General features: G+C 37.7%; 1 protein-coding gene across 7 annotated transcripts in view; it reads left to right on the top strand.

Moving 5' to 3' along the window:
• DLG2 (discs large MAGUK scaffold protein 2) overlaps positions 1-27,526 on the top strand; it is a 1,049,275-nt gene that overhangs the window by 619,972 nt on the left and 401,777 nt on the right. For all 7 annotated transcript variants that reach the window (XM_072850809.1, XM_072850805.1, XM_072850803.1 and 4 more), the window contains one exon: positions 7,601-7,654. In XM_072850809.1, the coding sequence (XP_072706910.1) occupies positions 7,601-7,654 (54 nt within the window). The remainder of the gene's footprint in view (positions 1-7,600; positions 7,655-27,526) is intronic.

Raw genomic sequence — 27,526 nt, 5'->3', positions numbered from 1 at the left:
ACGCCATATGGTGTGGAATGTCCCTTTGGTCAGTTGGGGTCAGCTGTCCCGGCTGTGCCCCCTCCCAACTCCTTGTGCCCCCCAGCCTACTCGCTGGTGGGGTGGGGTGAGAAGCAGCAAAGGCCTTGACTCTGTGTCAGCACTGCTCAGCAGTAACGGAAACATCCCTGGGTTACCAACACTGTTTCCAGCACAAATCCAAAGCATAGCCCCATACCAGCTACTGTGAAGAAAATTAACTCTGTCCCAGCCAAAACCAGCACAACATTGGAGATCAGATCAGAGATCAGAGCAGAGATCTATGTAATAAATGAATGTGATGGCCCATTCACTTTCAAAAGGCCATGAACATGGGCTGAAGCAGTATATCTAAAAACAGGACTTGGGCCTAAATTTCTGTTCAAAGTTAGAGCACTGGTGTGAGACACTTTGCATCAATTTCTTTTGTGAGTCAGTAGAGATGTGATAATGGGACCTCTGTGTGAGTCTTAGTATGGCATTTGGCATCCTAGAATGAGACAGATGGATCCACCCTGTCTAGTGATAGGAAGGTTATCACCTCAAAATTTAATGGGTAATAACATTTAGTTGAATAATATATTCACTGGAAATTCAGATGTACCATAATTATCCCTCATTCTCTATAGAGCTTCTTCCATTGACATTTCTGTGTCCTTCACTGGATCTGATATTGGGCAAAAAGTTACAATTATGTTAATCATCGCTAATTCAAACTTGTTACAGGCGGTATCAGTACAGGTGAAATTTCAACAACTGTAAAGTAGGTGCTTTCTTGCCATTCCCTCTGGCAGCCTGTGAATCCACAGAGAAATGTTAGGTTTTCCTTAGGTCTAAATTCTTTTTTGTTTAAATAATGCCACAGCTAATACAATTTTAAATAGGAAATTACTCCTACAGATTAAGTAAACATGAACGCAAAACCCCAAGCCCAAGAATAAGGCCACCTGCTTTGAAAGGCACTATTTACATTTACATTAAATGGCTTTATATGAGGTTGCATTATATATGTAGAGAAAGTTCTCCAGGACTTCTTGAGGCATTATTCTTCTATTCTTGACAGCTGCAGCCTGCACGCAAAGCTGCTTTTGACTTTTGTTTTATGTCTCTAAGTAGAGGTAGGATTGTTTGCTGAAAAGTCATTCTTTAGATGTTCAAAGAGGCTCTCTATCTTTTATATTTTCTGTTTAATAACAAGGAAATGACTTTTTCTCCTTCTTAGTCTTACAGTTTGTAATTCAGTGATAAATACAAAAGATTCTGTGTGTTCTGTGATCTTGAGGTCTCATAGCACGCCAGAGAATTATTGTTTTGACATTTAATTATCATTTAATCTTTCCTGCCATTGTGTGTCAATGTAAATCTATTTCTTGCAGTTGTGAAAGGAAACTTTTGAAAATATGAAATGAGTTTAAACTAATTCAGCGTTACCTTCTTAAGGCCTCAAACAGTCTGACACATTATATAGGGGAGATGCAGCGTGCCCTGCTCATGTACAAATATAGGTGCTGCTCCACTTCATATTATTAAGACACAAAATGCAAACATTTAGAAGTAAAATAAAACTGCAATGAAATATTCCAGAGAGTGTTTTAGAATTTAGGGCTGGCTACCTGGAAAGAAGAGCCCTTAACTCTGACGTAAGGTCCACAGAGTCAAATGTCTGCAAAAGATGGTAATACGCCACTGACAACTCAGCTTTTTAAATGGTAATGCATACACTGTTGTAGTACTCTAAATTTCACTACCTCTCTATTTTGAGTCTACTTAAATGTAATAATGTAGAGAATGATGGTGATTTGTTAACAGGAAAACAAGAAATTGAGAGTTCTGAGTCAAATTAAAATTGCAGCTAGGAATAAGTACAGGTGGATAGTTTCAAAACGACCACATACTTGTTTTAGTGTTTTCTGGTTAAGAAGTAATGTGCTGTGCTCGTTATTTATAAAATAATTACCATATACCTATGCAAGTAGCTTCATGGACTGATGTTGAATACAGAACTGCATAGTAGGAACAGTTAAAACCAGGAGTTATGAATGCTCCGAAAAGAATGAAATTCAATATAATATGGATAGTCTATAAAACTGTGAATGCTGTAAGTAAAACCAGTCAACCAGGATAATGTTAGCACTTGTGGTAGAGGGAAAGTTCATCTTGTCTGAGTGGTATGAGTCATGTCATACACTTGTAGAGAATGTGGTAGCAGAGTAAACGTTCACGAACGTTCATGAACGTGTGCCTTTTTGTTCTCTTTCTACTGGCTTCAAGTGCTTTTAAGTTGTGCTTTTTGGTAGAAAAGCAACTAGACCGTCTGACTCGCTGCAAGCAGAACAATCTCATATATATTTGTGGAAGCAAAGTCTGTTGTGCTCCAGTCCTTCAAAAAGAAGAAAAAAAAATCTTCCTCCTTTTTTTTTCCCCAAAGCTATTCAAGTTTTGTCCCAGCTATGCCAATCTGTCACTGCAGCTGTCAGTGTGATGCCTTTTCTTCAAAGCACAGAGATGGCTCAGCTGAAAGCACTGCTTCTAGTCAAGGGCAGGAGAAAGGTCTGTGCAGGGAGCAGTAGTTCTAAGGCTGACAGCCCGCAGGGTACATTGTCAGCATAATATAATACTTAATGTATAGGTAAAGATTAGGGCAGAAAGGAAAGTGCATGAGGAATGGGGAAAACAGGATCACTCAATTCACTACCCTCAGTAAAATTCCCTCTTTTGGTGATTGGTTTGGATTTATTTTGCAGCTGCAGAATTGTGAATATGTTCATGAAGGCCTCTTCCCATCTTTAAAATCTGATTGCAAAGTCTGGGAGCCCTCTGTATGCTGCTACCTGACTTAAGAAAGGGCTGTCTCTTTCATGAAGTAATTACTACTGATTTGAATTCATCCTGCAAGTTAGGCAATTAGACATGTAAAATTTTAAAACTCCCTACATGTAGATAGATCATTTAGTTCTTGCCAACCATCATCTCTCTTAAAACTTTGACCAAATTAAGCCAGTTTTGCTAGAGTTGTTTCATAGCTGGGAAAAGCTAGGTAAAGAGTAATTAAATGTCTTGTTTTAGACTGCAGAGCAGGTGGAAGGGCAGAGCTAGGAATAAAGTCATTATCTTTGTCTTCCAGAAAGCTATTTCTCCTTCTCACCCAGTCTCAAACTTAGATAGTTTATATATGGGGTGTATATAGAGTGTGACAAATAAGAGGCAGTGCTATCTCAAAGACACAGTAGGCAGAGATTCTCAAGAGAATCTAGAAATTTTTTTGCATGCATTTGTTAATTTATGCACAATTGGAAGTATTCTTGATGAGCTGATGAACTGCTATGATAGATTTGTCAGTGTTCTCTGTAAGAAGTGCGCAGATACCTGGGTACCTTTTTTGAGGATTTGGTGAATCAGTGCATGTGACGTGTTTTTAAGTCAGAAGAGATATAGACACATCATCCTGGAAGGTAAAGTCCTTCTGACTCCACCTTGCTACTGACCTTCTCTTGACCTATCCCTTCAGTAACTTTACTGTGATTACAGGACTATTTTGATGCTATTGTGTACTCCATGGCTAGCACTATATTTAGGGCTCTCTGCAGTGGTTGCAAACTGGCTTCTCAACTCTGCATGATTAAAGCCTCCTACTTTTCTTTAAAGCATGAGCTACAAACAGGACACAACTAATAAAATCAGCTCCATTTCCTGCACTTAAATGCAATGTTGTAGCTCAGGATGTCAGTGTTCTTCTTCAAATTACCATGTGTTAGAGAGATTGAAGCAAAATATTTGTATTAAATTGGTTTTCCCAGTAAAAAAAGGAAAAAAAAAAAAAAGAAAACCCCAAATCACCACACAGACTTGCTGTCCCACACTTGCACGCACACATGCACAAGTAGGAACAGGAGGAATGGAAAAGGAAAATGCAATGATGATATTAGTTGTGAGTGAATGCTTATAGTCACTATATCCATCTGAAACTATTGCTCTGTGAATTTTCTCATGCCCATCTGTCTGATCAGGATGAATACCTCAGTAGCAGAAAATCATCAGTTTGATAGTTGAAGTTCAACTCTTCCAATCAGTAACGAATACAGTAAGCATGGTGTTAAAATGAACCCTGAAAGATATTCTTGCTTGAATGCCAATTCTTTACAGGCTCTGTAGGAAGGCTAGGCAGGGAAGGATCACACTATTCAAAGGAGCAGCTTAAATGCTCAGGCTTTTGCTGTGGAAGGAGTGATGGGCCGAGTGAGAACCTGGGGGTCAGGATTAGGTAGGAAGCTAACAAATGGAAACAAGCTGGTGGGTGCCTCTGGGAAGCCTTGTCAAGGCTCATGAAGGACAGAGGGAGGTCATTAAAAAGAGGCAGATCAATTTATGAAGGGTAAATTGTGTCTTGCCAACCTGACAGCTTTCTGTGATGAGATGACTAGCTCTGTGGATGAGGGGAAATCCGTAGGTGTCATTTGCCTTGATCTTAGCAAGGCTTTCAGCACAAATTCTCAGTCTTGTAGCCAAATGAGAGAGATAGTGAATGGAAGGATGTACTAGAAGATGAGTGGGACACTGGCTAGACCACCAGACCCAAAAGGTAGTGATCAGCAATTCAAAGTCCTGTAACTGATGGCAAGTTACTTGTGGTGTTTCTACAGAGTTGATACTGGTGCTAATGCTGTTTAACATCTTCATTAATAACCAGAATCATTAGCTAGAGTGCACTGTCAGCTAGGTTTTAGATAACACCAGGCTGGGCAGAGCAGATGATACATTGGACAGTTGCCATTCAGAAAGATCTCAATAGGCAGGAGAAATGGGCTGAGAAGAACCTTATGAAGTTCAATGACAACAGGCACGAGTTCCAGCACCTAGACAGAATAAAAGATAGAGCAATCCCAGCCAGGCACAGTCCAGCTAGGCAGCAGCTTTGCAGAGTGGAGAACAAGTTGCGCTCGAGTCAGGCATGTGCCCTTGCAATGGTGAAGGCTAGTAGCAAACTGGGCTGCACTAATGACAGCCTAGGCAGCAGTTTGAGGGACATCTACTCATCACCTGTGAGACTGCATCGGGAGTACTGTCCAGTTCTAGGTTCCCCAATATGCCAAAGTGTGTTGGGTGGAGGGTAACCAAGATGCTGGCGCACACAACAGTGACTGGGTCTGGTGCACAGAACATACAAGAAAAGGCTGGGAGAGCTCAGTTTGTTCAGCCTGGAGAAGAAGAGGGTGTGGGAAGAATCTAATCACTGTCTTCAGCCATCTAAGGGATGGTTAGAGGGGAGACAAAGCCAAACTCCTCTTAGAGATGCACAAGAGAAGTATGAGGCAATAGACACAAGTTGCATTAAGGGAAATTCTGATTAGATATAAGAGAAAACTTTTCTCAGCGAGGGTGGTATAGCACTGAAACAGGGATCCAGCAAGGCTGTGAAAGTCCTTCTGAAAGCAACTACAACTTATAGTGTGAAGGATGTGCAGGTTCTGCTTGTGCTTGTAAGAAGAAGTAAAGGAGTAACTGAGTTTTCAAAAGAAATTCCAAGTCCCCTAAATATTATTTTTCATAGTGTTCCCACAATTACTGGTTTCTGATTGAGAAATCTCTTTAGCTTTGCTTCAGGAAAATCTGATACGGATATAAGGCTTTGTTCCTCAATGGGTTAGAAGTGATTAGTGATAGTATGAGAAGGCTTTGGAAAATGAGTTCTGAAAGATGTTTGTTATTTTAATAGTTATTGGTTCTTAAAGCAGTGGAAAGATGCTTTCATTCCTTCAAACTTTGTTTATATTTGGTACTAGACCTTCTCACCATATGTAAAAATAAAAAGAAGATAAAATCAAAGAAAAGCAAAATTTGGTAGAGACAACACAATACTGTAAAAAAAGTCTTTTTCTTCCTGTAGCAAAGGTAGCAGTCTTTAAATGTACTGAGCTACATATTCATTTAAGTAAAAACTATGATTCTAAAAAGGAAATCCTTTGTTTACCCTTCAGTGATAATACAGTTATAAATCTTTCCATATGCCTAAAGCTAAAAATATTGTAATCAAATGGCCTTCAGCTTTTATTTATCACTCCAAAGTGTCCAGTGTTATAGGGCACAATGGGAATAAATGGGTATGGGTGTATAATATCTTTTCAGACACTAAGCATTTTAATATTAAACTGTACCTTACTATGATAACTGATACATGCCATGAAATGTGTGCGCACCAAGTTGCATGCATTTCATTTTTGTTTTTTATTCCCAGGCTACACAGTTGTATGGAAATAATGGCATTAATCATCAGCAGTTGTTGTATCTCTGAACACAAAATTATCTTACAATAACTACACGACAATTAGAAAGAAACTGTGATATTCTCAAAGTATTTAAATTGCTGTACTAATGTTACATTCTTAATTTGGGTTACGTTACTTAGGTTTTGAAATCCTGCAGGGAATATTTGACAATGGCAATATGATCACTGTTTTCCGTAGTGCTGTAATCATGCATGCCATGCACAAAGAGACCCTGCAGTCTATACAAGTATAAAGTACAGACAGTTGTTCATCGGCTAATATACAACATAGACAAATAGAACTAATGAGCTACTATGCTAAGCATTAATATGTTCACCAGCCCAATACAATGCCTGAAGAATCTTTGCTGAACAAGCTGGCATCAGTCAGGCAGAGAAGGGGTGCCCTCCATCATTTTTTGTACTACACTGACTACATGTTGATCCTTCTCCTCCTGAGTCCTTGAGCTATTAACAATCCCATCTCAGCAGTCCAGCCTCTGTCCGACATTTTACTTACGGTGCGTGGCTCTGCTCTACACTTTCTCACAGCTCTGTAGTTTTCTCCAGAGTCTGAGCCAAGATTATGCAGCTGGGTCAAATCAGAGCTCGGCCTTGGGTCACCACCGCTGAACCCCAGTGTGGGAAGAGGAAGAGGTTAGGGCATTTCAGGTGGCTGGAAACTAGCCTGGATATGGGTTTCATCAGTAAGTTAAAGATCAGGTTGGGCAGCTTTACAGATTCACAAATCTTTTTAAATTGGGCCTATATTTCAAACTGAACATCAGCTGAGTGCGTATGACCCATGCAGAATTTATAGTTTTGACATAAATATCATAACATACGTGCATATACATATACTACATACCGATAAGTAGCGTAAACACAAAATGTTGAGGTTTGTCATCTGTAAAGATCATTTGATCATCTTGGTTTTGCTCAAAAACAAAAAGTGGACTCGAAAGGTAAGGGAAGCTGAAGCCTCACCCCCAAGGTCCCCTAATTGTAAGTTGAATATATCATGTTTCTTATAGTTCTACTAAAAAATGAATGACTGGTTATTATATATGCAGGACGTGATCCAAAACCTAATGAAATTGAAAAGAAAGACCACAGTGAGCTCTGATTTGGAGTCTGAGAATCTATTTCCCTCATCCTTAATTGATTGGACAGTACCCAAAGTTATGTACTGTTGTACTATGTGAATTCAATGGGAAGACAGACTTTTAGACTTTTAATTTAATGTATCATTATGGGCATTTCAATATTAATGAATTTCATATTTTTTAATTTCTTTTCTCTTTTTTTTTCCCCTTTCAGGCAAGCCCTGCCCCTATAATTGTCAACACAGACACCTTGGACACAATCCCTTATGTAAGTATTAATTTTTTTAAATAATATATAGGATTTGTTTATTTTCCAACAGAAATTCTATTCAGTATTGCATAGAAGTTATAAACAAAACTTACAATTAATCATGTCTTTTACAGTTACATGGTTAATTCTTTTCTAGGAGAAGAAATCAGGAATTATAATTGCACTTAGGTGAATTATAGCATATTATATACACATAATTTGTACTAAAGTACATAAACTGTAACTTACTAAAACTAGCCTTTCTTTGAAAAAAAATGTGATTTCATTAAGCCTTTCGTCCTTACCAGTAACATAAAGTACAAATATTTCCTTTTAGAGCAGCATGCACCCTCCTAGCTTATTACGAAGATATCTAGATACACACTAGAATATTAAAATGGTGCAAACAGCTTTTCATTTCTCTATATTCCTTTTGTAGATGAAAGCTCTTCATGATAAATAACAGCACAAACTAGATGACTTCATGTTTTCTTATTAATGTCTCTTCATTTTTATGACTTCTAGAAAAAACAATTTTACCCTAAAATAAATTTATGTTTTTATTAGAGTTTAAAAGATTTGCTTTTCTACAAGCATTTGATATCATTGTCATTTTAGACTGTAAAGGCAACTATAGTTGAAGATAAAGGACACAGAGAAAGATAATGTGAATACATAATTACAAGAGTAACAGGCTTTAAATGATTGGAGGCAAGAAAAGCAAGTAGTATGAAGCTAGCCAACCAGTATCTAATCTTTCTCCTTGCATACTCTTAGTTATCTTTTTAAAGCTCCTAATTAATGTCTCTCATCTGTTGTGTTTTGTCCACATCTGTTTCTTATGATACCAATGCATAAGCCTAATTATTTATCCACCTACACCAATCGTATTGCTGGGTTCTGTCTTTTAGAAGACTATTGATGAGGAAGTTTAATAGGGGTTGTCCTGGCCAGCTTGTTTGTTTCTGACAATTCATAAAACTTAGAAATTATTGTGCAGAACACATGTGAAGATCACAGCCAAGAGCAATTTAGAAGAATGACACTGCTGTAAAGCAGAAGAGTATTAAATCCCTTGCTGGGAATTTCAACCATTGAGAAGGGTGGAAAAGTTATATAAAATTTCTCTGTCCGTTTGCATTCAGCTTTCTTAAAAGGCTTCCTATCATTTCTAAGTCTCAGTTTTCCTTCCTATCATCAGAACCATCTGCTCTGTTCTCACTTTCAATAGGTCTGGCCTTTCTTCTGCTTTAATGAGACATTTTACACTTAGTGTTCTCTAGGTCTACCAAAAGGGACATTGTGAGCCCCAGTTCTCATTTCCAGCGCTGGACCTGTGCCCAGGATACTCTGCAGCTACGGTGTTAGAATTCCTAAATACAGATGCAATTACACTAGTGACAAGAGTTTCAATCAATGTGATTCATTCCCATAACACAGTCTATCAATACTTATACACTTTTATACTGCTTTTATACTAGTGTTCCTTTCTCTTAAAAAAAAAAGACAAATGACCAAACGCATTCAAGAGAAATATTGACAGTAGACCGAAAAGTGCCTGTGGGCTGTTTCAGTCTCCAACACATGATGTGAACTAGATAAATAAACAGAAGGTGCTTGTTGTAAAAATAGACAATTCTGAATTAGTCACCTTGCTCTTACCCTGTGCATGGGAAGAGTTATGTCCCTTAGATATGGGACATAGCAGAGCTACCAAAGAAGGACTTATTTAGACTAGCCAATAAGAAATGTCAAGGTGAAGCATATCTGCTGAGCCCAGGCCAACATAGTGCCCCATAGGACATGGGGTCTTTACTTTATAAATAGGCATTTATTTCTGATGAGGATTTGTATGCTTGAACATTCTCCAAAATGAGAGAGACAGACAAACCTATGGACAAATAACCTCTTCCTCCAACCTAATATTTGGGAGAATTGTCTGGGAGAACTGTGTTTTCCTTCCTGCTCCCAGGACTAGTTCAGTTTAGTTTGGATTGGTTTCATTTTATGGTATTTCCTCTGCTAGAAAGGTGCTGTAGTCACTGGGCCAGATATATGTTTGCTTGTGTGTGCGTCCCCTCCTGGCTCAGTGAACCTTTCAAAAGCAGGTTTACGAACAGCATGTGGTGGGCTGACTCTGGCCAATAGCCAAACACCCTTCTCACTCCCCTCTCCTATGGGGCAGGGAGAAAATAGAAGGAAGGCAAGAAGAGTTGTATATTGAGATAATAGTTTAATACGGAAAGCAAAAGCTGCACATGCAGGCAAAGCAAAATAAGGAATTCATTTACTACTTCCCATTGGCAGGCAGATGTTTAGCCATTTCCTGGAAAGCAAAGCTTCATCACGTGTAGCAGTGACTTGGGAAGACAAATCCATTAACCATGAATGTCCCCCCTTCCTCCTTTTCCTGAGCTTTTTATTGCTGAGCACGACATCATATGGTATGGAATATCCCTTTGGTCGGTTGGGGTCAGCTGTCCTGGCTGGGTCTCTTCCCAACCCTTTACCCACCCCCAGCCAACTTGCTATTGGGGGAGGAAGGGCAAAATGGGAAAGAGAGAAAGCCTTGATGCTCTGCAAGCTCTGTTCAGCAACAGCCAAAACACTAGTGTGTTATCAACATTGTTTCAGCCATAAATCAAAACATAGCATCATATGGGCTACTATGAAGAAAATTAACTCCATCCCAGCCACACCTATAATACCATGTGGGGCCTATAACACAGCCTATAACACTGTGGGGTGTTAGTGGGGCTTTGTCTCTCAAATATTGGGAAAGACAGAGGAAAGTCTTCCAAAACTGGATGAACTAAGTGTATGATAATGCAGCCAACATCATATCATTTATCTTACAGGAAATATAATTTAGCAGATATGCCCTAAAATATTTTTTTCAGACAGGTCAGTTCAGAGAGATAACAGAAAGCTAGGCTTAATTATTATTTTGAAACTTGAACATGAGCCAAGCACCTGCCTTTTCAGCTCTGTCAGGACTTCCAGACATGCCTGGAGGAAGACTGTAAATGCCTAGGGATATTTCTGGTGAATGTTTAAGTATCCTTAGAGTTAGCTAGCTGGTAATTAAAGCTTCTGAAAGGTATCATTCTTCTTTAGTTACTCCGAGAAACCATCTAACACTATAGGGACAAATTATTTTATGGATCAGAGAAGTCAAGTTCAGTTATGATGTTTTCTGTCCAAAGCTGAAAGCACCCATGACGTAAGTGGGCATAGGGTAGTCAATCCTCTCTCGTAACTGCAGTGTGTCTAAAACACCCAGAAGTGCTGATCTTCAGGGCTAGATCCATCTTAGATCCCTGCTATTCAGCTCCTGTTGTCAAGCCTCAAAGCACATTTGGAGTCCAGGAAGCCTCCTATGGGAGGAACAGGCAGAAATTTTTAGATCTTACCAACTGGACCATGTTTCCTATGATCACATTCTTTTTCTCATGTCCTGTTTTTCTCTGGTCTTAGATGTTTGTTCTTTAATTCCTTCATTTGAATGTGCATTCCACAAATCCGAGTACCATTTCTAAATTAACTTAAATAAAATTAAAAGGCAAGTGGATTTATATGCAAGTGATACATCTCATGAAAATTTTTAGACATATTAGTTTTTGATTTCTGACTTTTGGGCTTTTTTAAGATGGTTTTCATGACAACTAGTTAATGCTGTCCACTCATGTTTTTGCAAAAAAATGCTGCTTTAAAAAATATATATATATATATAATTTTTTTCTTTTATTAAAATCTTATTTTTCTTTGTGTTTACTATAATTTTCATTGTGTTTACTATAACAAAGTTAAGTAATCCATTTTATGCAGTGTAGAAATTATTTTCAAATTTTAAACACTGGAATAAGCATAAATTTAGAAATTTTGGTAAATCAAGATGGTCTTACTGTTCTCTGACATTCCTAGCCACGACTGATAGTCTGATAGATCCCTAAATAAGGTCAGGCTATTTTTAGTGTTATTACATAGCAGATGGAGACTTCTCATGATTTCGTTTAGCTGTTGGCTCAGCAGGGCGAGCAACCTGTCTCCTTGTTTTGTTTTAAGCAATGTACCTTCAACGCATTTCCATTTCAATCACAGCTCTTCTCATCCTCTCTGCCATCTTCCTTCAAAAATTCCTGAGTGTTTTCAGAGGGAGGGAGCCTCACAGCAATGATTAGCATTCACAAAGCATTTTCAAATGTAATGTTTCCACTGGTCCACCAGAGAGAAATTTCCTTTTTACAGATGGTATACAACTGGTAAACTGCGTGATTTGTCTCATTAACATTCTAATGATTTAAATTCATGTAATTAAACCTTTTGATACTGTTGACATTCTTGAAACCTTTCAACTCAATAGCTTGGAAAAAAAAATCATCCTGTGAGGGACTGTTTTTCATCAGTATACTTTTCTTAAATGAGATAAAAGGCCTTATTCTATTATACTGTATGTTATTCCTCATAATTTGGGCCTGCAGTGAATAACAGAAGAAACAGTTAATTAGCTTTGTTTCTAGGTTCAGTGGCTTGAAAACTTTGGCTTGCCAAGGTTTGGACGTGGGAATAAATTTGATAGGAAGCTTCGATGGTACAAAACAAATTATTCTGTGGCATTTTAAGCACAATTAAGCATTTGTGGGAGTTTGTTTGTTCTCTATTCTTTGGCTGTAAATTTTAGATCTTTTTGTATAATGAGAAGAATTAATTTAATAACATATGAATCATCTCAGTTTCTCTGTTGCGCAGAATAAGCCTTATTTGTTTCTTTTTTAGTTTCCAAAATGCTGTATAGTTAAGTTAAAAGTAGCTATAAGGCTGGCTTTGCTGTGTCACTTTCAGAAATTGATGGGAACCTTCCTATTTATTTTATGATGGAACTTAATTTTCCTTTCACATTAACTAATCGTTAATATAAGTTCACTCAGGTGTCTGTGGTTGTTCCCTTCCTCCCCCTGCCTTGTCACAGTGATAAGATCTAAGGAATATGTACTTTATTCTCCTTTTGGTCCCAATGAATTCCTCATATTTCTTCAGTCTCCCATTGCTCTTCCAAATTACTATTGTTGTTGTTGTTATTATTATTACTATTATTATTACGATTTACTGTTATTGTTATTTTATTACTGGTTTGCTTTGCTAATTGTGCCACCTGTGCTGAGTTCTGTGCAGATACACTCAAGTTGTTTCCTAAAGAAGTGATTTTCAGACTACGTAGGTTATGTTTTCGTGAGCTGTAATCAAGTCTTTGGGTTGCTTTACACATGCCTGAGCATGGCCATGCAGATGGTTGTGCGGCTGTTTCGGTGCATCCCTGCTTAGGGACACCGGGAGCTCAGATCCTTTCTGGAGTGTGGCCGTTGCTCTGTGACAGCTCCTGCACAGGGAAGTGTGGGGGCCATGATGATGCTAAAATGGGGAAGTCAGGAAAATTTTCAGCTTTCTTCTCTGTCATCCCAGTCAGTCAGTGCAACCTGGATTTAGCACATTAGAAGGAGGTACATAAAGGCTTAAAAAAAGGCTGCAAAGAAAAAGAAACTATTCCTATTCTGACTGTAAAAAGAATAGCGAAAATTTGCAAATTTCTGGGAGACAGTTGGTACTTTAAAGGCTTTTATTGGATAATAGGAATGTAGGTGCAGACTAGACCTAAATAAGTAAATTGGAGGAGGGAGGTGGCCTTATATATTTCTACAATAAAACATAAGTCATGTGGCATTACATAATGAATATTAAATGTCATATATAACTAAGACTGATGAGCAAATTTTTGAAGACAGTGGTAATAGAGGAGGAAAAAGGAATTCTTGTCTAAAAGGGTAGGATCTGAATTTTCACAAAAGTAGGGAGCTCTTGGATTTGGTATTTTTTTATAAATGAGTGTATTAAAATATATAAGAATATTTACATATAAGTATATATGTCTCTCTATTTTCCCATTGACTTCTCTACAGAATAAATTTGTTGCTTCTTTCTTAATTAGTTTGATCATAGTCTTGAAAGTCAGATTGCACATCTTATTATCTCAAATGACTCTTATGTTTTCCAGATTGTTAAGCACCAGTTTTGTTTGTTTGTTGTTTATACTCATCTTTCAGTCTGTCAGTTAACGTGGATTACAATGGAAAAGCTAAATCTGGTAGAGCTCTGTGCTAGTTTCTAAAAGCTGCATTGGCTTGGCTTCTCTGTTTTGGCCCTTGAATTGTATCACAGCAATGTTGTTTGCCCTGGCAAATGTGGCTGTATTCTGCATGTCATCATTTCTGCAGTGGGATAAGAGATTTTTCTTTTATAATAGCAGTATTGACAAGATTTATTTAAACCCTGTTTATAAAATATTTTGAGATCATTAGTGAAAAAGGTGCTACATAACTCAAGACTAATGAACTACCATAAAACAATTCCCCTTAAACATGCAAAACCAGAAAAATCCTCATCCTGCCATCTGATGACTTAAATGGATATTAGTATGATGGATAGCAGAAAAATATGTTGCTGCTGTCCAAAACCCAAAGCAAAAGTACAGAATGGATCTTATGAATCTAATTTATTTTGCCTCTATATCATATCCATTGTTTTTCTACCTGAAAATCAATATATTTCAAACCTTTTCTTTTAAAATATACTGTTTTAGAAAGGAACGTCCTTACAAAAGGGGCCAAAGTGATTTCAGAGTAAAAACGTCATTGTTTTTACTTTTAAATTCTGGATGCAATTTTGAATATTTAAGCCTCATCAAAGACATAATTTTTAACTAGGTGGGAAAAGCAACTCTGTAAAGTAAAATAACTTCAAGATTTGGGGGGATTTCTTTTATTTTCCTCAGGAATGAGCGCTACTTTGCATATTTGAGTGCTACATAATATATTAAATAAAAAATCAGAAGAAAACCTTTACTATGTCTGGATGTAGGTAGAAATATCAACTTCCTGTCAATCCATCAAGTAAAAGCATCGCTTGGTCACATATCTAACTACTCCTTCACACTTTCATTCTGCAAAATTATAATACTTTCCATTTTCAATTACCTGTGAATAACCCTGGCCTTTAGATTCAATCAAGAAGTTCTTTCTGAAGACATTTGATTGAAACATTGCCATTAGCAGACTGGGAGAGAGGAGCTTATTGAACTGTAAAGAAAGCACATCATACACTTGTCTGTGTCCCTTTGCTTCAGGTGGACACAGCATAGAAAATGTCTAATGCCTCAGACTTTTTGGATTTGGACTACTTACAGTGCATGTACTTTAGCATTTTGGTCCAGATCATGGGTGTGCTTGAGAAGCAAATTCCCTGCATTTACCAGTCCTTAGTTCACACACTGGAGCTTACAAGCAGACTTTCTGACAAAAAACTAAACTCGACAACAGGCTTCTGGATACCCCCTGCCCGCTCTCAGGCAGTTGGTCCTTTGGGTGACACAGAAGTAAACCCCCTGAAAGAGTTACCATGTTTTGCTTTTGCAAAGTCTGTTCCTGTTGGACCGCTCTTCTTATCCTTGTAGCCTCTACTGTGAGGAAGACAGCAAGGCACTGTTCTATCAGTTATTTTTATCACTTTGAGAAAATTCATATATACTTTTGTGGGTGTGGGGATGTATGTACATACCCCTCCTCTATGCCCAGCTATGCTTCATTTTTAATTCGTCCAGGATAATTTGTCCATGAGGTTGGTATGTGCTGCAGAATGCAGAGCATGTCTGTTAGAGTTGTCTGAAGCACTTGGAGATTTGAGTCAGCCTGGAATTGCATGGCCCAAAGTGACCTAACTTAAATGTAGTTTGAATTTGTTTTTGTCTTGCTCTCCCAGACCTTGAATTAGCTTTTGCTTTTGTGTCATTTTTGATATATTACACTACAGACCCACAGTTAACATTACTGGATTTTGTAGCAGTCAGCTAAAATCAGTAGGATCTGTGGGTTTGCAAGGATCCAGTGGTTAACATAACCTCTTGAAAATATGCTTTTATAGTACAATCCATGGTCTTAAGCCATCAAACCCATTGTCTTCCGTAAATGTTTCTGTTCATTTCAGTTTTTATTCTTTTGCATAAAAGGCTTAATTGGGATACGTATTTAAGAAGTTAATAAAGCTTTTCAAGTACACAAGACTATTTTTCCATGGCAATAGCTTTATTCTGAATTACTTTGTCGTGAAGTCACAGTTCTGAACTGAATTGGGAAATAAAAAGTACAAGTGAATAATTCCTTATTTATAGACTTAATTCCTTTGTGATTTGAGACAATGGCTCATGTAGGTAGATTTCACTGTATTAGAAAGGTGTAGAACTTAACTGAAAGCTGTTTTCAAAAGTGAAAGAAGAGTTAGCACAGATGTCATTATCTTAATAGTTTTAATTATACAAAAGGAAGAAAGAGCTTTCCCCTTCATAAGACTTCATTTTGGAGGACTTCAGACATTCATTAGGCAAAATTTAGAGTGCTGTTGTCAGAGACAGACATATTCCTTTGACCCTGGACAGCCTAGAATTAAAGAGAAAGTAACTGCTCAGTATTGAAGAGAAAACTAATTTTGATGAAAAGTGGAAAAGAAAAATATTGGTTTCATGTCTTATTGGAAATGGAAAGGTTTAATTTCTATGACACTTCAGTCCTTTAAAATGAGATATATCTGAAATTTATTTTACGAGAACCCTTCATTGTAGTTTTAAGGATATTTATTTTTTATGTCTAGGATTGATTGATGTTTTGCTTTGCAAACTACCTCTTAAAGTTTAGCCAAGGCAAGGTTGTTGTTATCCTGGCAGTACATAATGCAACATTAGTAATAACATAGGATAGAAAAGATTTCCTTCCCTTATAATCTTTTATGTATTGCTCTTAACATTATCCACTGCAGGTTTTATAGGAGAGGGTTTTCACATTATTTATGTTAACATTTTTAAATTTTTCAAATAGCTGCACTGTGTTCTTACTCTTTCCTACAGCAATATAAATTAATCTGAATGAACACCATTTCGCTTTAATAAAAATGCAAAATTAACCATTTAAATTCTCTCTCATTTTCCTCCATTGTTAGCCAGGGATTAGCTGATCTGTGCTGTAAAACCAACTCATCTTCAGCACAGTTTCAGGAAATGTTCTCAAGCAAAGTCCCTACTATTGCAAGTTGTGAGTGTTGACTGTGTTGGAATGTGACTCATTTCTAATCCACATTTTACATAATAAAAACCCATGCCACTTTTAATGCAGTGATCTGGTGAATCAGCCTCAATGGTAAATTATATTTTTAATCAGTGTTTAGATGACCTAGCTTTCTGCATATAGTAGCAAACCCAAATATACCACAGATAATATCTGTTTTCCTGATCTTAAAAATCCCAGCTCTCATAATTTTCTATAGAAGATTGATTTAGTTTGAGGGTAATAGAAAGTAAAGATGCCTACATGAGATAAATTTTCACTTTGTGGAGATTATTAATAAAAAGAAATGACAACTGAAGTGAAATTTTTTTGTGTCTTACATTAACATATTCAATCAGCTGTCAAGTGATTTTTGCATGTAATTTGTTCTGCATGAAGATGGCAATAGTTTAAAACTTTGCGTTCTTTTTAGTCATAAATTATTTGTGCTGAATATGTGATGTTTTGTGTTAGCTAGGCAGAAAATCACTTTACTGGATTTTAGCAAGTGTGATTGTTTCATTCTTTACACAGCTTAATTGGGCAATAGTGTGGTCATAGCAATATTATTCTTGTATAATGTCCAAATTCAGGATTTAGACTTTGCAAAGGTGATGGAAAAGTGAGCATAGCACGCTGGGTTTATCTTGAAACTATTGAGCTATAATAATTTTTCAAATAATGTGCAGTGTACAGGGTTGATTAATCACTCTGATTTCACCATCATCTTTCTCTTTAGTAGAAGCAGATTGCGGTTATCTTAATAGTGCTCTTTCTCACTCTATACATTGTAAAAGTCTCCAACTGTCCATACGACCTCTTGTTATTCCCCCAGAGGAGGACAAACGCAATTTGCAGCTGGTGCTTTCAGTACTGTTTCATTTCTTTTTAGAGGCATTGTGTATTACTTTGAAGTTTGTTTGTAAAATAAGTCAGAGAAATGTTCCTCCTTCGTTCTCCAGGCATTTGATTTTCATGTAGAAGGACACAAATATATTCTAGTTTATGGAACATTTTTTCATATATCTTGACATTGTTGAAAGATGTCCATCTTTCTTTCAAACTAGGGACCAATTTCCAGGAGCCCTTCTCATGACTTAAGGAGACTGATCTCATCAATAAGACAGGTTGGTTTTCAGTCAGGACTGGGCACCCTCATTTCCATTACATGTCTTAATGAACCTTATCTCTATATGCAGACCTATTGGAGGAAAATAAATGATACTTGACTTTCTACCCAGTTCTTGAATTCCACATCTTTTTGATATTTGGCTGTCCCTAAAACCTAGTTAATTTATATTTTGTAGGCATTCCCCTGCTTTACTAAATTTAAAGCTTTAACATTGTATGTAGTTTGCCGTCATATACACTTTGAGTGCAGTTTCCTATTTCCGGGTCTCTTTCTAGCCATTGTTCTTTCCCTGCCAATTCTTAGTGAAGAATGACTCAAAAAGATTATGAGAATAGCTTTCCCTGTCACAGTTTTAATCTTTCTGGTTTAATGAAAATAGGAGGTACATAGCAATGACACGAGCCTGCAAAGTTAAGCAATTTTTTTCTCAGTTTAGCCTTGCATTGTGTTGTAGTCTGTGATAGCAAAAATTACTATATTTGCAATATGTGTACATGAATTATTACATGATGTTAGGGGGTTGCTGAATTTGGTAGCCTTATAGAGGCAAGGCTGCTGCAACTCCATGCCACAATGTCCAACCAGTAGCAAGGCTGAGCGTGTATTCCCAGTAAGCACACACACGAACAGGACACGTATACACATATATACATGGCTGAATAGAACAACACAGACGCAATCAGCACTCACACAAACAAAAGCACCACCAATGGCCTCATCATGTGTGTGTGTCCATATGTATGTATATATACATACGTACAGTGTGAAACCTGCCAGTAGCTGCATTGACACTCGGTCAACTCAGTAGAGGCGGCCCCAGATCCTTGCTGTCCCAGATGCTGGCACGTGGGTGTACAAGCCCTTGAGGCTGCAACCCCTCTCCAGCTGCTGGTACAGATCCCTTTGCACGCACCAACACACACACACATGCACTGTGGATCCCTCCAGTAACTGAGCTTAGACACACGGTGCATCCAGTAGCTGGCCCTGGATCCTTGCTCTTCCCCCTGCACAGTTACACACACACCCACAAATGGGTGTCTGAGTCAACCCCTGGATCCTAAAGTCTCTTGGGCAGTTACCATGGACCCTTTGTCTCTCTAGTAGCCAACTCTTCCAGTTGTCTCACTCCCAGTTACACACACACCCCTGGCTTCTGACAGCTTCACCTACTCACCAGCTAGCCCAGCTTGACATTTGCTGTCAATCACCTGCTGCCATACATACCCTCATGCGTTCCAGCTGCTGGTACCGCAGACCTCCATACCCATACACACACACACACAGAGAAGAGAGCACCCCTCACCCAAGAAAATGGGTAGAAATGGAGTTTAATAGAAGACATGACAGACGATGCTCAGCAGGAACAGGGCACGGACAGGGAAGTGCACTGACCAGCCTTGTTTACGTGTGACTGGCCCCTGTTATCCCCTTACCCCTCTGTTTTCCTGTACTTCTTCCTCTCCAAACCACCTTTATCCTCCTTTTTCCACACCGATGATTCCTCCTCTAAAAATCTCATAAGTCTTGTTACAATTCCAAGATGCTCATTCCCTGCACCCCACAGTGTGTCCCACCCCCACAGGCAGTGATACCCTCCCCAGTCTGTAAGGTGCTCTCCAGTTGACCCATGGTACTGGGTGTCACCCTTAGCCCATGGGGCTGAGGCTTCCCTGGGAGGGGATGGCTCTCTGACAGGGTTATCGGGGTTCCACCACCCGCCCTTGTGCCTCTGTGCCCGTGTGTGCCTGCACAGCTTTGATGGGCTGATGGCTCCTGTGGTGAGCCTGGGACCAGCCAGGCAGGGTGTTATTTGGGCTCCCTCACCTGCCACTGACTCTCTGTGTTCCCTTCTGGGGGTGCAGATGAGCTTTTATCACATATCCTAACACCAAATATTCCAAGTATGGGATGAGGCAGAAAAAAATATAGTTCTGAAAAATAACACATCCGTGGAGCAGACATGTTAGAGCATGTATATAGTAGTAAAGCTCAGGAATGCCTGTTTAGTGGCCTTGTGGATATTAGAGAATTTGATGTCCAGGAGATATATTATACACAAATCTACCTGTGATGATCACTGACCACTAACTTTATTACATATCGGTGAGATAAGAACCAGAATATTTTCCAAATCTCTGTTGCCAAATAGTTTACAGTTTTGATGTGGAAATCATATGTTTCATTATGTCAGGAAACCTATGGAGAACATTCTAAAGATAATTCATATAACTGGTAAATTATGCTCTACTTCTGAAAAGAGATGATGCAATACTTGACATTTTAAAGTGGTATTGCATAACATTAAACATTTTCAAAGTATTTCTGTGTTGCAGCTGTGCATTTTAGTGGATCAAAAATATTCTTACAATATTTTTTCTGCCATAGGTGTTTTCCAACACTGCTTTCTTAATCTGAGGGAGCTTATTGTGCAGTGCAAGCTTTTTGTGCTTGTTTTAAAGAGCATTATGTGTCAGCATTTTTCTCAAGCTTTCTTTTGGCTTTTTCCTTAGAGCTTCAGTAAAGCATCTCTGGTGTTGTATGCAGTAGTTAATAGATAACCTTAAAAGCATAATCTTCTTTTTTTAGAATACCAAAGCAATGCATAGAAATTATTTCAAAAGTAACATTCAGGTTCACCTTTCAAGATTTCATCTTTGTATCGGAAATGAAACTGAAGGTGGATTAAATGATTTTTCCCTCTATCCTTAGATTTAAGTTGAAGAAATTTTTACGAAAAACTGAAATTTCTCTCAAACTGATGCAAAACAGTTTTTCCTACCAAGAAAGCTGAGAAGCATTTGGAACAATTTGCTGAATTTTGGCTAGGCTTAGATTGTGACTGGTGATGATCAGTCGTGCTGTATTAGCTGCTTCTTAGGGTGTGCACTGCTAATCCCTATGAACAACAGTTACATCAATTTTCTTTCCCTGAGCCTGTGAGGAGGAGCAGAAAACCACTTTGATTTTGTCTTAGCCATTCAGATTGCCTTTTTTTTTTTTCCTGCAGCAAAATTAATTGGGCATGAGGGAGCTGTTCTGCTATGCTTTTAGTTGTAGAGTGCAGAGGACTGTGGCTCCCTGCCCATACATACACTAAAGAGTCTTCCATGATTTTAAGAGAAATAGTGAACCTTTCTGCTGCTATAAAAATACTTGTAAAGCAAGCGATTCATGTGTAAAAAGCTTGTCCTGTGGAATACATTAATGTTTCTTTATAAATGTGCATATACTTTATTTTTGTGAATATTCCTTATTACTCGTTTTTAGTATTTGTGCAAGTAGTTTCTTTACCTTTTCAGGTCTGCTCCCTCCTGCAGGTTTAAGCACATCCACAGATGAATAAATGCAACATCAGTTATACTAGTACAAGCTCAGTGACACCAATGGGATTGCACCCGTGTTACTGAGAGTACAGTTTAGCCTTCTGTACTTGTGCTAGAGTTAACACACAAGAAGAAAAGACCCAAGAGAATTCATTGATTGTGGTTTGTTCATAGGCAATGGGGTGAGAGAGCAGGGAAGGGAGTATTAACTCTCAAAGATAAGCAAAGGTAATGGGAGACAATTTTAGGCACAAAAATATGAGTCAGAGTAGGTTGTCATTTAACAAATTGCAAGAGATTAGATTATGTTGGTTGTATATTTATTTATTGAGGAAACGGGCATGTCCATTATGTATATTATATATATTTCATTATATGATTGCTGCATAAACATGTCATGGATATCAAAGAATGCAGTAAATTATTGCTGTTGTTTCCTTGCCTAAAATTTTGTCAGTTAGTATGCTATTGATTTCTCCCTAAAACCAAGAGAAAATTTTATCTTTAGTGTTTAAATGAATCAAACTTAATCCACAGTTTATGTATTAATTTCTGCCTTTTAAACACTCTAACTACAACCAACCTTTTAAATAAAATTATGCAAATTACAGTATTAAACATTATTAAAATAACCTTGTAAGTCCCAAGTTACAAGTACTTCATAATCTTTGTTGATTAAATAAGGTCAATCAAGCAACAGCAATTTTCCATTTTTATGTATCTTGTTCATAGAATGAAATATTACACAGGAAAATCATTTCTAGAAATGTATGAACTGTTCAGACTGTTGAAAGGTTTGATGGATTTTCTTCTAAAGCTGAAATGGACCAGAGATATAGCAACCTGACAAACTGAGAGTTTAGGATAACTCATATGTTAGGGTGTCAGCAATGGCAGAAGCACAGAAGAAAATGAAAGGCAGAGTGACTGCGAACTTCTGAAGCCATATAGTAAATGACCTGAATTGCACAAGAAAGAATGTAATTTTGTGGAAAGACATGACTGTATCCAGTTCTCTGGAATGCACTCTTTCGAATTCCTGCACTGATATAAATTTAAGATACAGAAATAGAAGATAGAAGGAATTTTATGAAATTATTTTTTTAGGATGCAAATCCTAAAGGTCTAAAATGTCTCTATATAGTCAGTGGGCAGACACAGGTTCCTCAAATGGCAATTCCATCCGAAGACTAAGGCACATTACATAAATCACCCCCTCTCAATTTGTCTCTCCAGTGCCTGTAAAAAAAAGCCTAGACAACTGCTTAACTTAGATTTCTACCTGTTAGATAGCTAATATGATGGCATATGAATTTCTGTTAGTGTAAGAGAGAAGATTCTAAGTACAAAAGCTGAAATTTGCATTCTTCTTCTTTTGTTAATACTAATTTTGTACAACTTGGAAGTGCTAGCCTAAACAGAATTCACGCATGGATGTAATTTCATTTCCATTTACTGTGAATCCCATTTGAAATCATGATCTCCGCTTTAATCTGCTCCATGGATTTTGCTTATGAAACTGGGAGTTCTGCGATGGGTCTGCGTTAGGCAAATCAAGTGCTTACACTTACAAGCATATAGGCACTTGTCTTCTGTGGGGTATGTATATGGCCAACCTCAGAATATGGACAAAACAAAGAGAAAATGAAGGAAAATTTGGTGGCTCATATTGTAAAGGACAGAGTGTTATCGTCACATACTGTGTAAGCTAAATAAAATAACAAGAATATCTAGGAGGAAGGTATCAAGATATATGTTTTTCGGACTGTAGAAAGTGTCAGATCTATGGAGACAAAACAGCTAAAAAAAAATCTAGAATCTAGATTGTTGCTGAATCCTTTGATTGTGAGGAGTGAGAGCAGCAAGGTAGGGAAAACCAGAAGAGAATCCCTTATTTGGATGAGATTTTGAAACTATGGTTAAGCGGGTGAAGCATATTAATGGAAGGAATCAAGGTACATGGAGTGTATGAGTGACTTAACAGGAGTTATGAGAGAAGATTATTTTAAAAGTTTAGTTGGAAAAGATGAGAAAATGGAAGGCTAATCATGAATAATCCTTTGGATGAAGTGGGATTAGATAAAGTATGTTTAATTTGGTATGTATGTGCGTGCATCTGTATGTGAGAGAAAAAGAACAGATTTGGATGTAGTGTGAAGGATGAAACAAGTAAAAAACATGAAAAGAATGAAAATCAGAGGAAACAGTGGAGGCTGAGGTGGAGACATGAGAAGTTGTGATGAGTGCTAGGGGATGGTGATACACAAGAGATACAAAAACCATGATTTTGTTCTGAACAAGATTTGGGAAATGAGGTAGGTTTAAAATAAAATTAGGGATTTAGGAATCCACCAAAGAAGAGTGATAATGGTTACTTGCTAAATGGGTATTGACTGCAAGAGAATGAAAACAAGAAAACCAAGGGTGACAGTGAGGGAGGAAGAAAAAGAGAAAAGGATGAGTATGGTACACAAACAGTGAAGAAGGCGGCTGACTAAAAATTAAGACCTGGAGAAGGATATAGGAGACATGTAAGAAAAAACAATGAGCAAAAAAAGCACCCTTTGAGCAGGGTACAAGTTGATCATGACTGCGCTGCAGATCTTTACAGGTGTTGACCAAGAGCTGGATTTGGCCTCTTGGAGCTCTGCTAATTGTGTGTTGAGGGTGACATCCCCTAAAGCATGTAAAATGACTGGTGGTCGAGTGCTCTGTAGGCATCTGTGGAAGGATACACAAATCAGTTGCACGTATGCTGTAAGACCTATTCCTGATAAAGTATAAATTTCTTTCAAAACCATATGGTCTTTCACTCTTCATTCTTCACACCAGGACAGTCATATTATGACAAGAAAGTTTTATGGTAAATTTTCATTCAACGAGCTTAACATATTGTCCTTGTCTCCTAAAGGAAATATGGGTGAAAAGAAGGAAGTGGGCTTAGTTATGCACTGTGATTAAAAATAGATGTGGGGTATCTTGTGTAAAAAGCCCATAAAATGCAATTGCTCACTTAGATAAAGAATAGTAGCATGAAAAACTTTCTGGCAGCCTCTTTAGGACAATTTGAAAACACAAAATCACCATATTTGAAATCAGACAACACAGGAGACTGCTTTCTGTATGTTTATATACAGTGAGAAAGGAAACTTTTAATGCTCTTGGAAAACAATATCAAAAGGACATCAGCAAGTTTCTTGAAAACAATAAGGAAGCTTTTACAATTAATGAAGAAATAACCTAAACCTGTAGATGGCAAAGGGCTAAATAAAGATCGCTCTCTGGTCTTGCTGATAAACAGAAATCACGAAAGCCTATTTAAATCTTATACTTGTTAAATTACCCAAATGGCCTTGATGTTTCTGAAATGTAAAGTGGACTGTCTTAATTATGCAGCAAATTGGAAACTTTTGAAGGACAAACTAGGGTTATTTGTACAAGAATTTGGCAATCCTGTATTCCAGTGAGATTTGGGTGGTGAGGCAACTGGTGTAACCATACAGCCAAAAGAATCAAATTTGCATATTGAGTGAAAATCAATGTCAGGGTAGTTATCTTCCTATGCGTATGATAATAAAAGTAGAAGAAGCAGTCTTCTTTCATGAAGACAGCTGAAAAACAATATCCAATTAAATATAATTAAAAGTGGTTTTGTTTGTAATAAAAGTCTACAGATGTTGTAATTTTTAGGCAAAACAATGTTCTTGGAAATAAGACTAAACATAACAAACAGCTCTAATTACATCAATTTTATTAGAAATAATAAGTGCAGTGGTCTCAAAATATTACAGTCATATAAATTGTCAGTGTTTTGATGCTGTTGCCACTATTGTAATAGAGTTCTTATCATTAAATTCATATGATGACATCTTTATCTTATTGAGTGGGTGTATGCAGTGGTAGATGTGTAGAAGTATAGCAAGAAAGAATGAGGTAACGCTTATTTGTTTGAGTGTAAACAGGTCTATCACATCAAATAATTGCAGAAGTATAAAAAGAGTATCAAATTATTACTATGAGAAAAAACTTATCTATAAAAGTCTTAACAAAGTGACAGAGTATGTTGAAATTAAAAACCCAACAGAATGTTATCCTCAAAGATTTTGGGAATCTATCATAATCTGTAGAACTGATTTTCATTAAGGGACTACTTCAGCTGCTTATGACATCCTTAAACTGCACCAAACAAGAGAAACTTCCTGGAAAGTCAGAGTAAAATACTTCTTGTAAAGGAACAAACAAATCCGAGTTTGTCACGTCCTTATTTTGGTGTTCTGTGTGCTGGCTTTATTTCAGGTTTTTCACAAAACAGTATATAAAAAGCTCTTTTTACTTGTTCTTTATTTCTCATTCTCCTGAAAGAAAATGTCATCTGAAAATGACTAGTGCTTTCTTCTTAAAAAGATAAGTGACCTCTAGTAGTGATTAGAACTTCACCAGGAAATCTCTCTTGAATGCTAGAATCTAGATAGTTACCATACATGAAATCTCTTTCTTAAAGATGTTTTATTGTCAAAAGTTTGGGAGATATGTTTCAGTATAACATGTGCAGCTGTAAATGAAAGGCAACTGTTACCGTGCTTTTGCGAGTAGTTGCTTTAAACATTGGGAATTGAGTTATGGTAACTTATTCTATAGGGGCTGTAAATCCATCACACTCTGGATTATGAACATATGTAAGGTCAGGAGACTGAGAAGCCTTCTTGCATCAGAAGTGTATGTTGGTGGTGCTGTTCCTGAACAACAGGGCATCAAAGGCCCTCAAAGTTATCTAAAGGTTTCATGCGGACCTGTTCCTTGTGTAGCACTTAGTATTTTGTCCTGGTCAACAGTACCTTTTTTATTCTGCTGGAAATAAAGCATGTTCCTGAATGAGACACATTTTGATTCCAGACTCTGTGCCTCGAAGAAGGGACATGGTTGATTACGTCCTCCCATGGACCTCATCTTGGGCACTTCTTAGCCACTTCTGCCAGAGTCCTCTGGGCCTGTTACTGTCACAGGTGTTGTTGAGCACTCTCTCTGAAGAGGGGACATCAGTGTCCCGAATCAGAGAGGGAAGCCAACAGCAATGTATCTTGGCTTTGAGCTTTTGGAGAAGGGGAGAGACTAAATTGTTCCTTGTGGACATCCTAACCAGTTGGGCTTGTGGGAGCAGGTGCTGGATATCATGCTGTGCATGTGCTGCCAGTTACAGGTGCAGGCAAGCCCAAAAAAGCAATTGGAAAAGCTGCTAAACCAGAGATCTGGCCTTTCATTGGCATATCATTATGAAAGACGTATGGCATCCCTTAAGCAGAACTTTGTTACCAGTCTAGAGTTAGGAGTAATGCAGAGGAAACAGATTTCAGGCAAGTGCTCACCAAACTTTACACATCATTTTTAGACTCTGTTTGTACTCAGTGAAAGGAAACCTCAGGGGCAACTTCATCTAACCTAGCTGAGATTTCTAGTGTAGGATGAAACAAGTTAAGACCTAGAAGTGCCTGTTTCTTTTCACTGAGTATAAAGAGAGCTAGATGACTACCTCACATTTCAGCATTATAAATATAAACATTTAGTTGAGATTAAAAATATCTGTTGTCAACCTTGCACATCTGAATGATGTGAAAGAATATTCCCAAATCGACTTGGAAATGCTGATGATTTCTTTGGCATTGTAGGAGAAGAGAAAATTATATGAAAAGGTTTGGACTTTTTCATGGCTATTTAAAATCATACAGGCCATAGTAAATTTTGCTTTGTGTTCTTGCTGCAATCCGATATAAAAGCAGAATTCAGAAAACTCATGTAAAGAGAGATATCAGAACAGGTTCCCACTACTTGCAAGAAATGGAAGTTGCACGTTCAGACAGCTTGTTTAGGTTCAGTTTCAGACAGTTTGTCAGGCCAGAGACTGTCAAGTTAAAATGGACAAAAACAGAGGGTATGTCCGTATGCTGCTAAATGAGAGGACCGACAAGCCAGTTCCAGTGCTGGAGCCATGATTCTCCTCCTGCTTAACTGTTGGCTCACTCCTTGGCTATTTGTTTCCAGCAGGCTCCAGACAGAAACAGCCTTAAGCACTGAGACTTGGCTGAAAATTGACTCTAATTTAGCAGTGTAGGTGCAGCCAGAGAGTCTAAATATGAAATAAAATGGTGCTAGCAATGAATGGTACTGCATACATCATCATTCCACCTGCCTCAGGTACGTGCGATATCTTATTAGATCCTTTATGAAATAACTGCATTGGTCTTCTGAGCAACCAGCAGGAAAAACAGGGCAGTGAACTGCATATGTAGATATA

The sequence above is a fragment of the Ciconia boyciana genome, chromosome 1, assembly GCF_034638445.1.
Source record: "Ciconia boyciana chromosome 1, ASM3463844v1, whole genome shotgun sequence".
Taxonomy (NCBI): domain Eukaryota; kingdom Metazoa; phylum Chordata; class Aves; order Ciconiiformes; family Ciconiidae; genus Ciconia; species Ciconia boyciana.
Note: the sequence above shows the minus strand (reverse complement) of the source record. Positions and strands in the feature narration are given on the sequence as shown.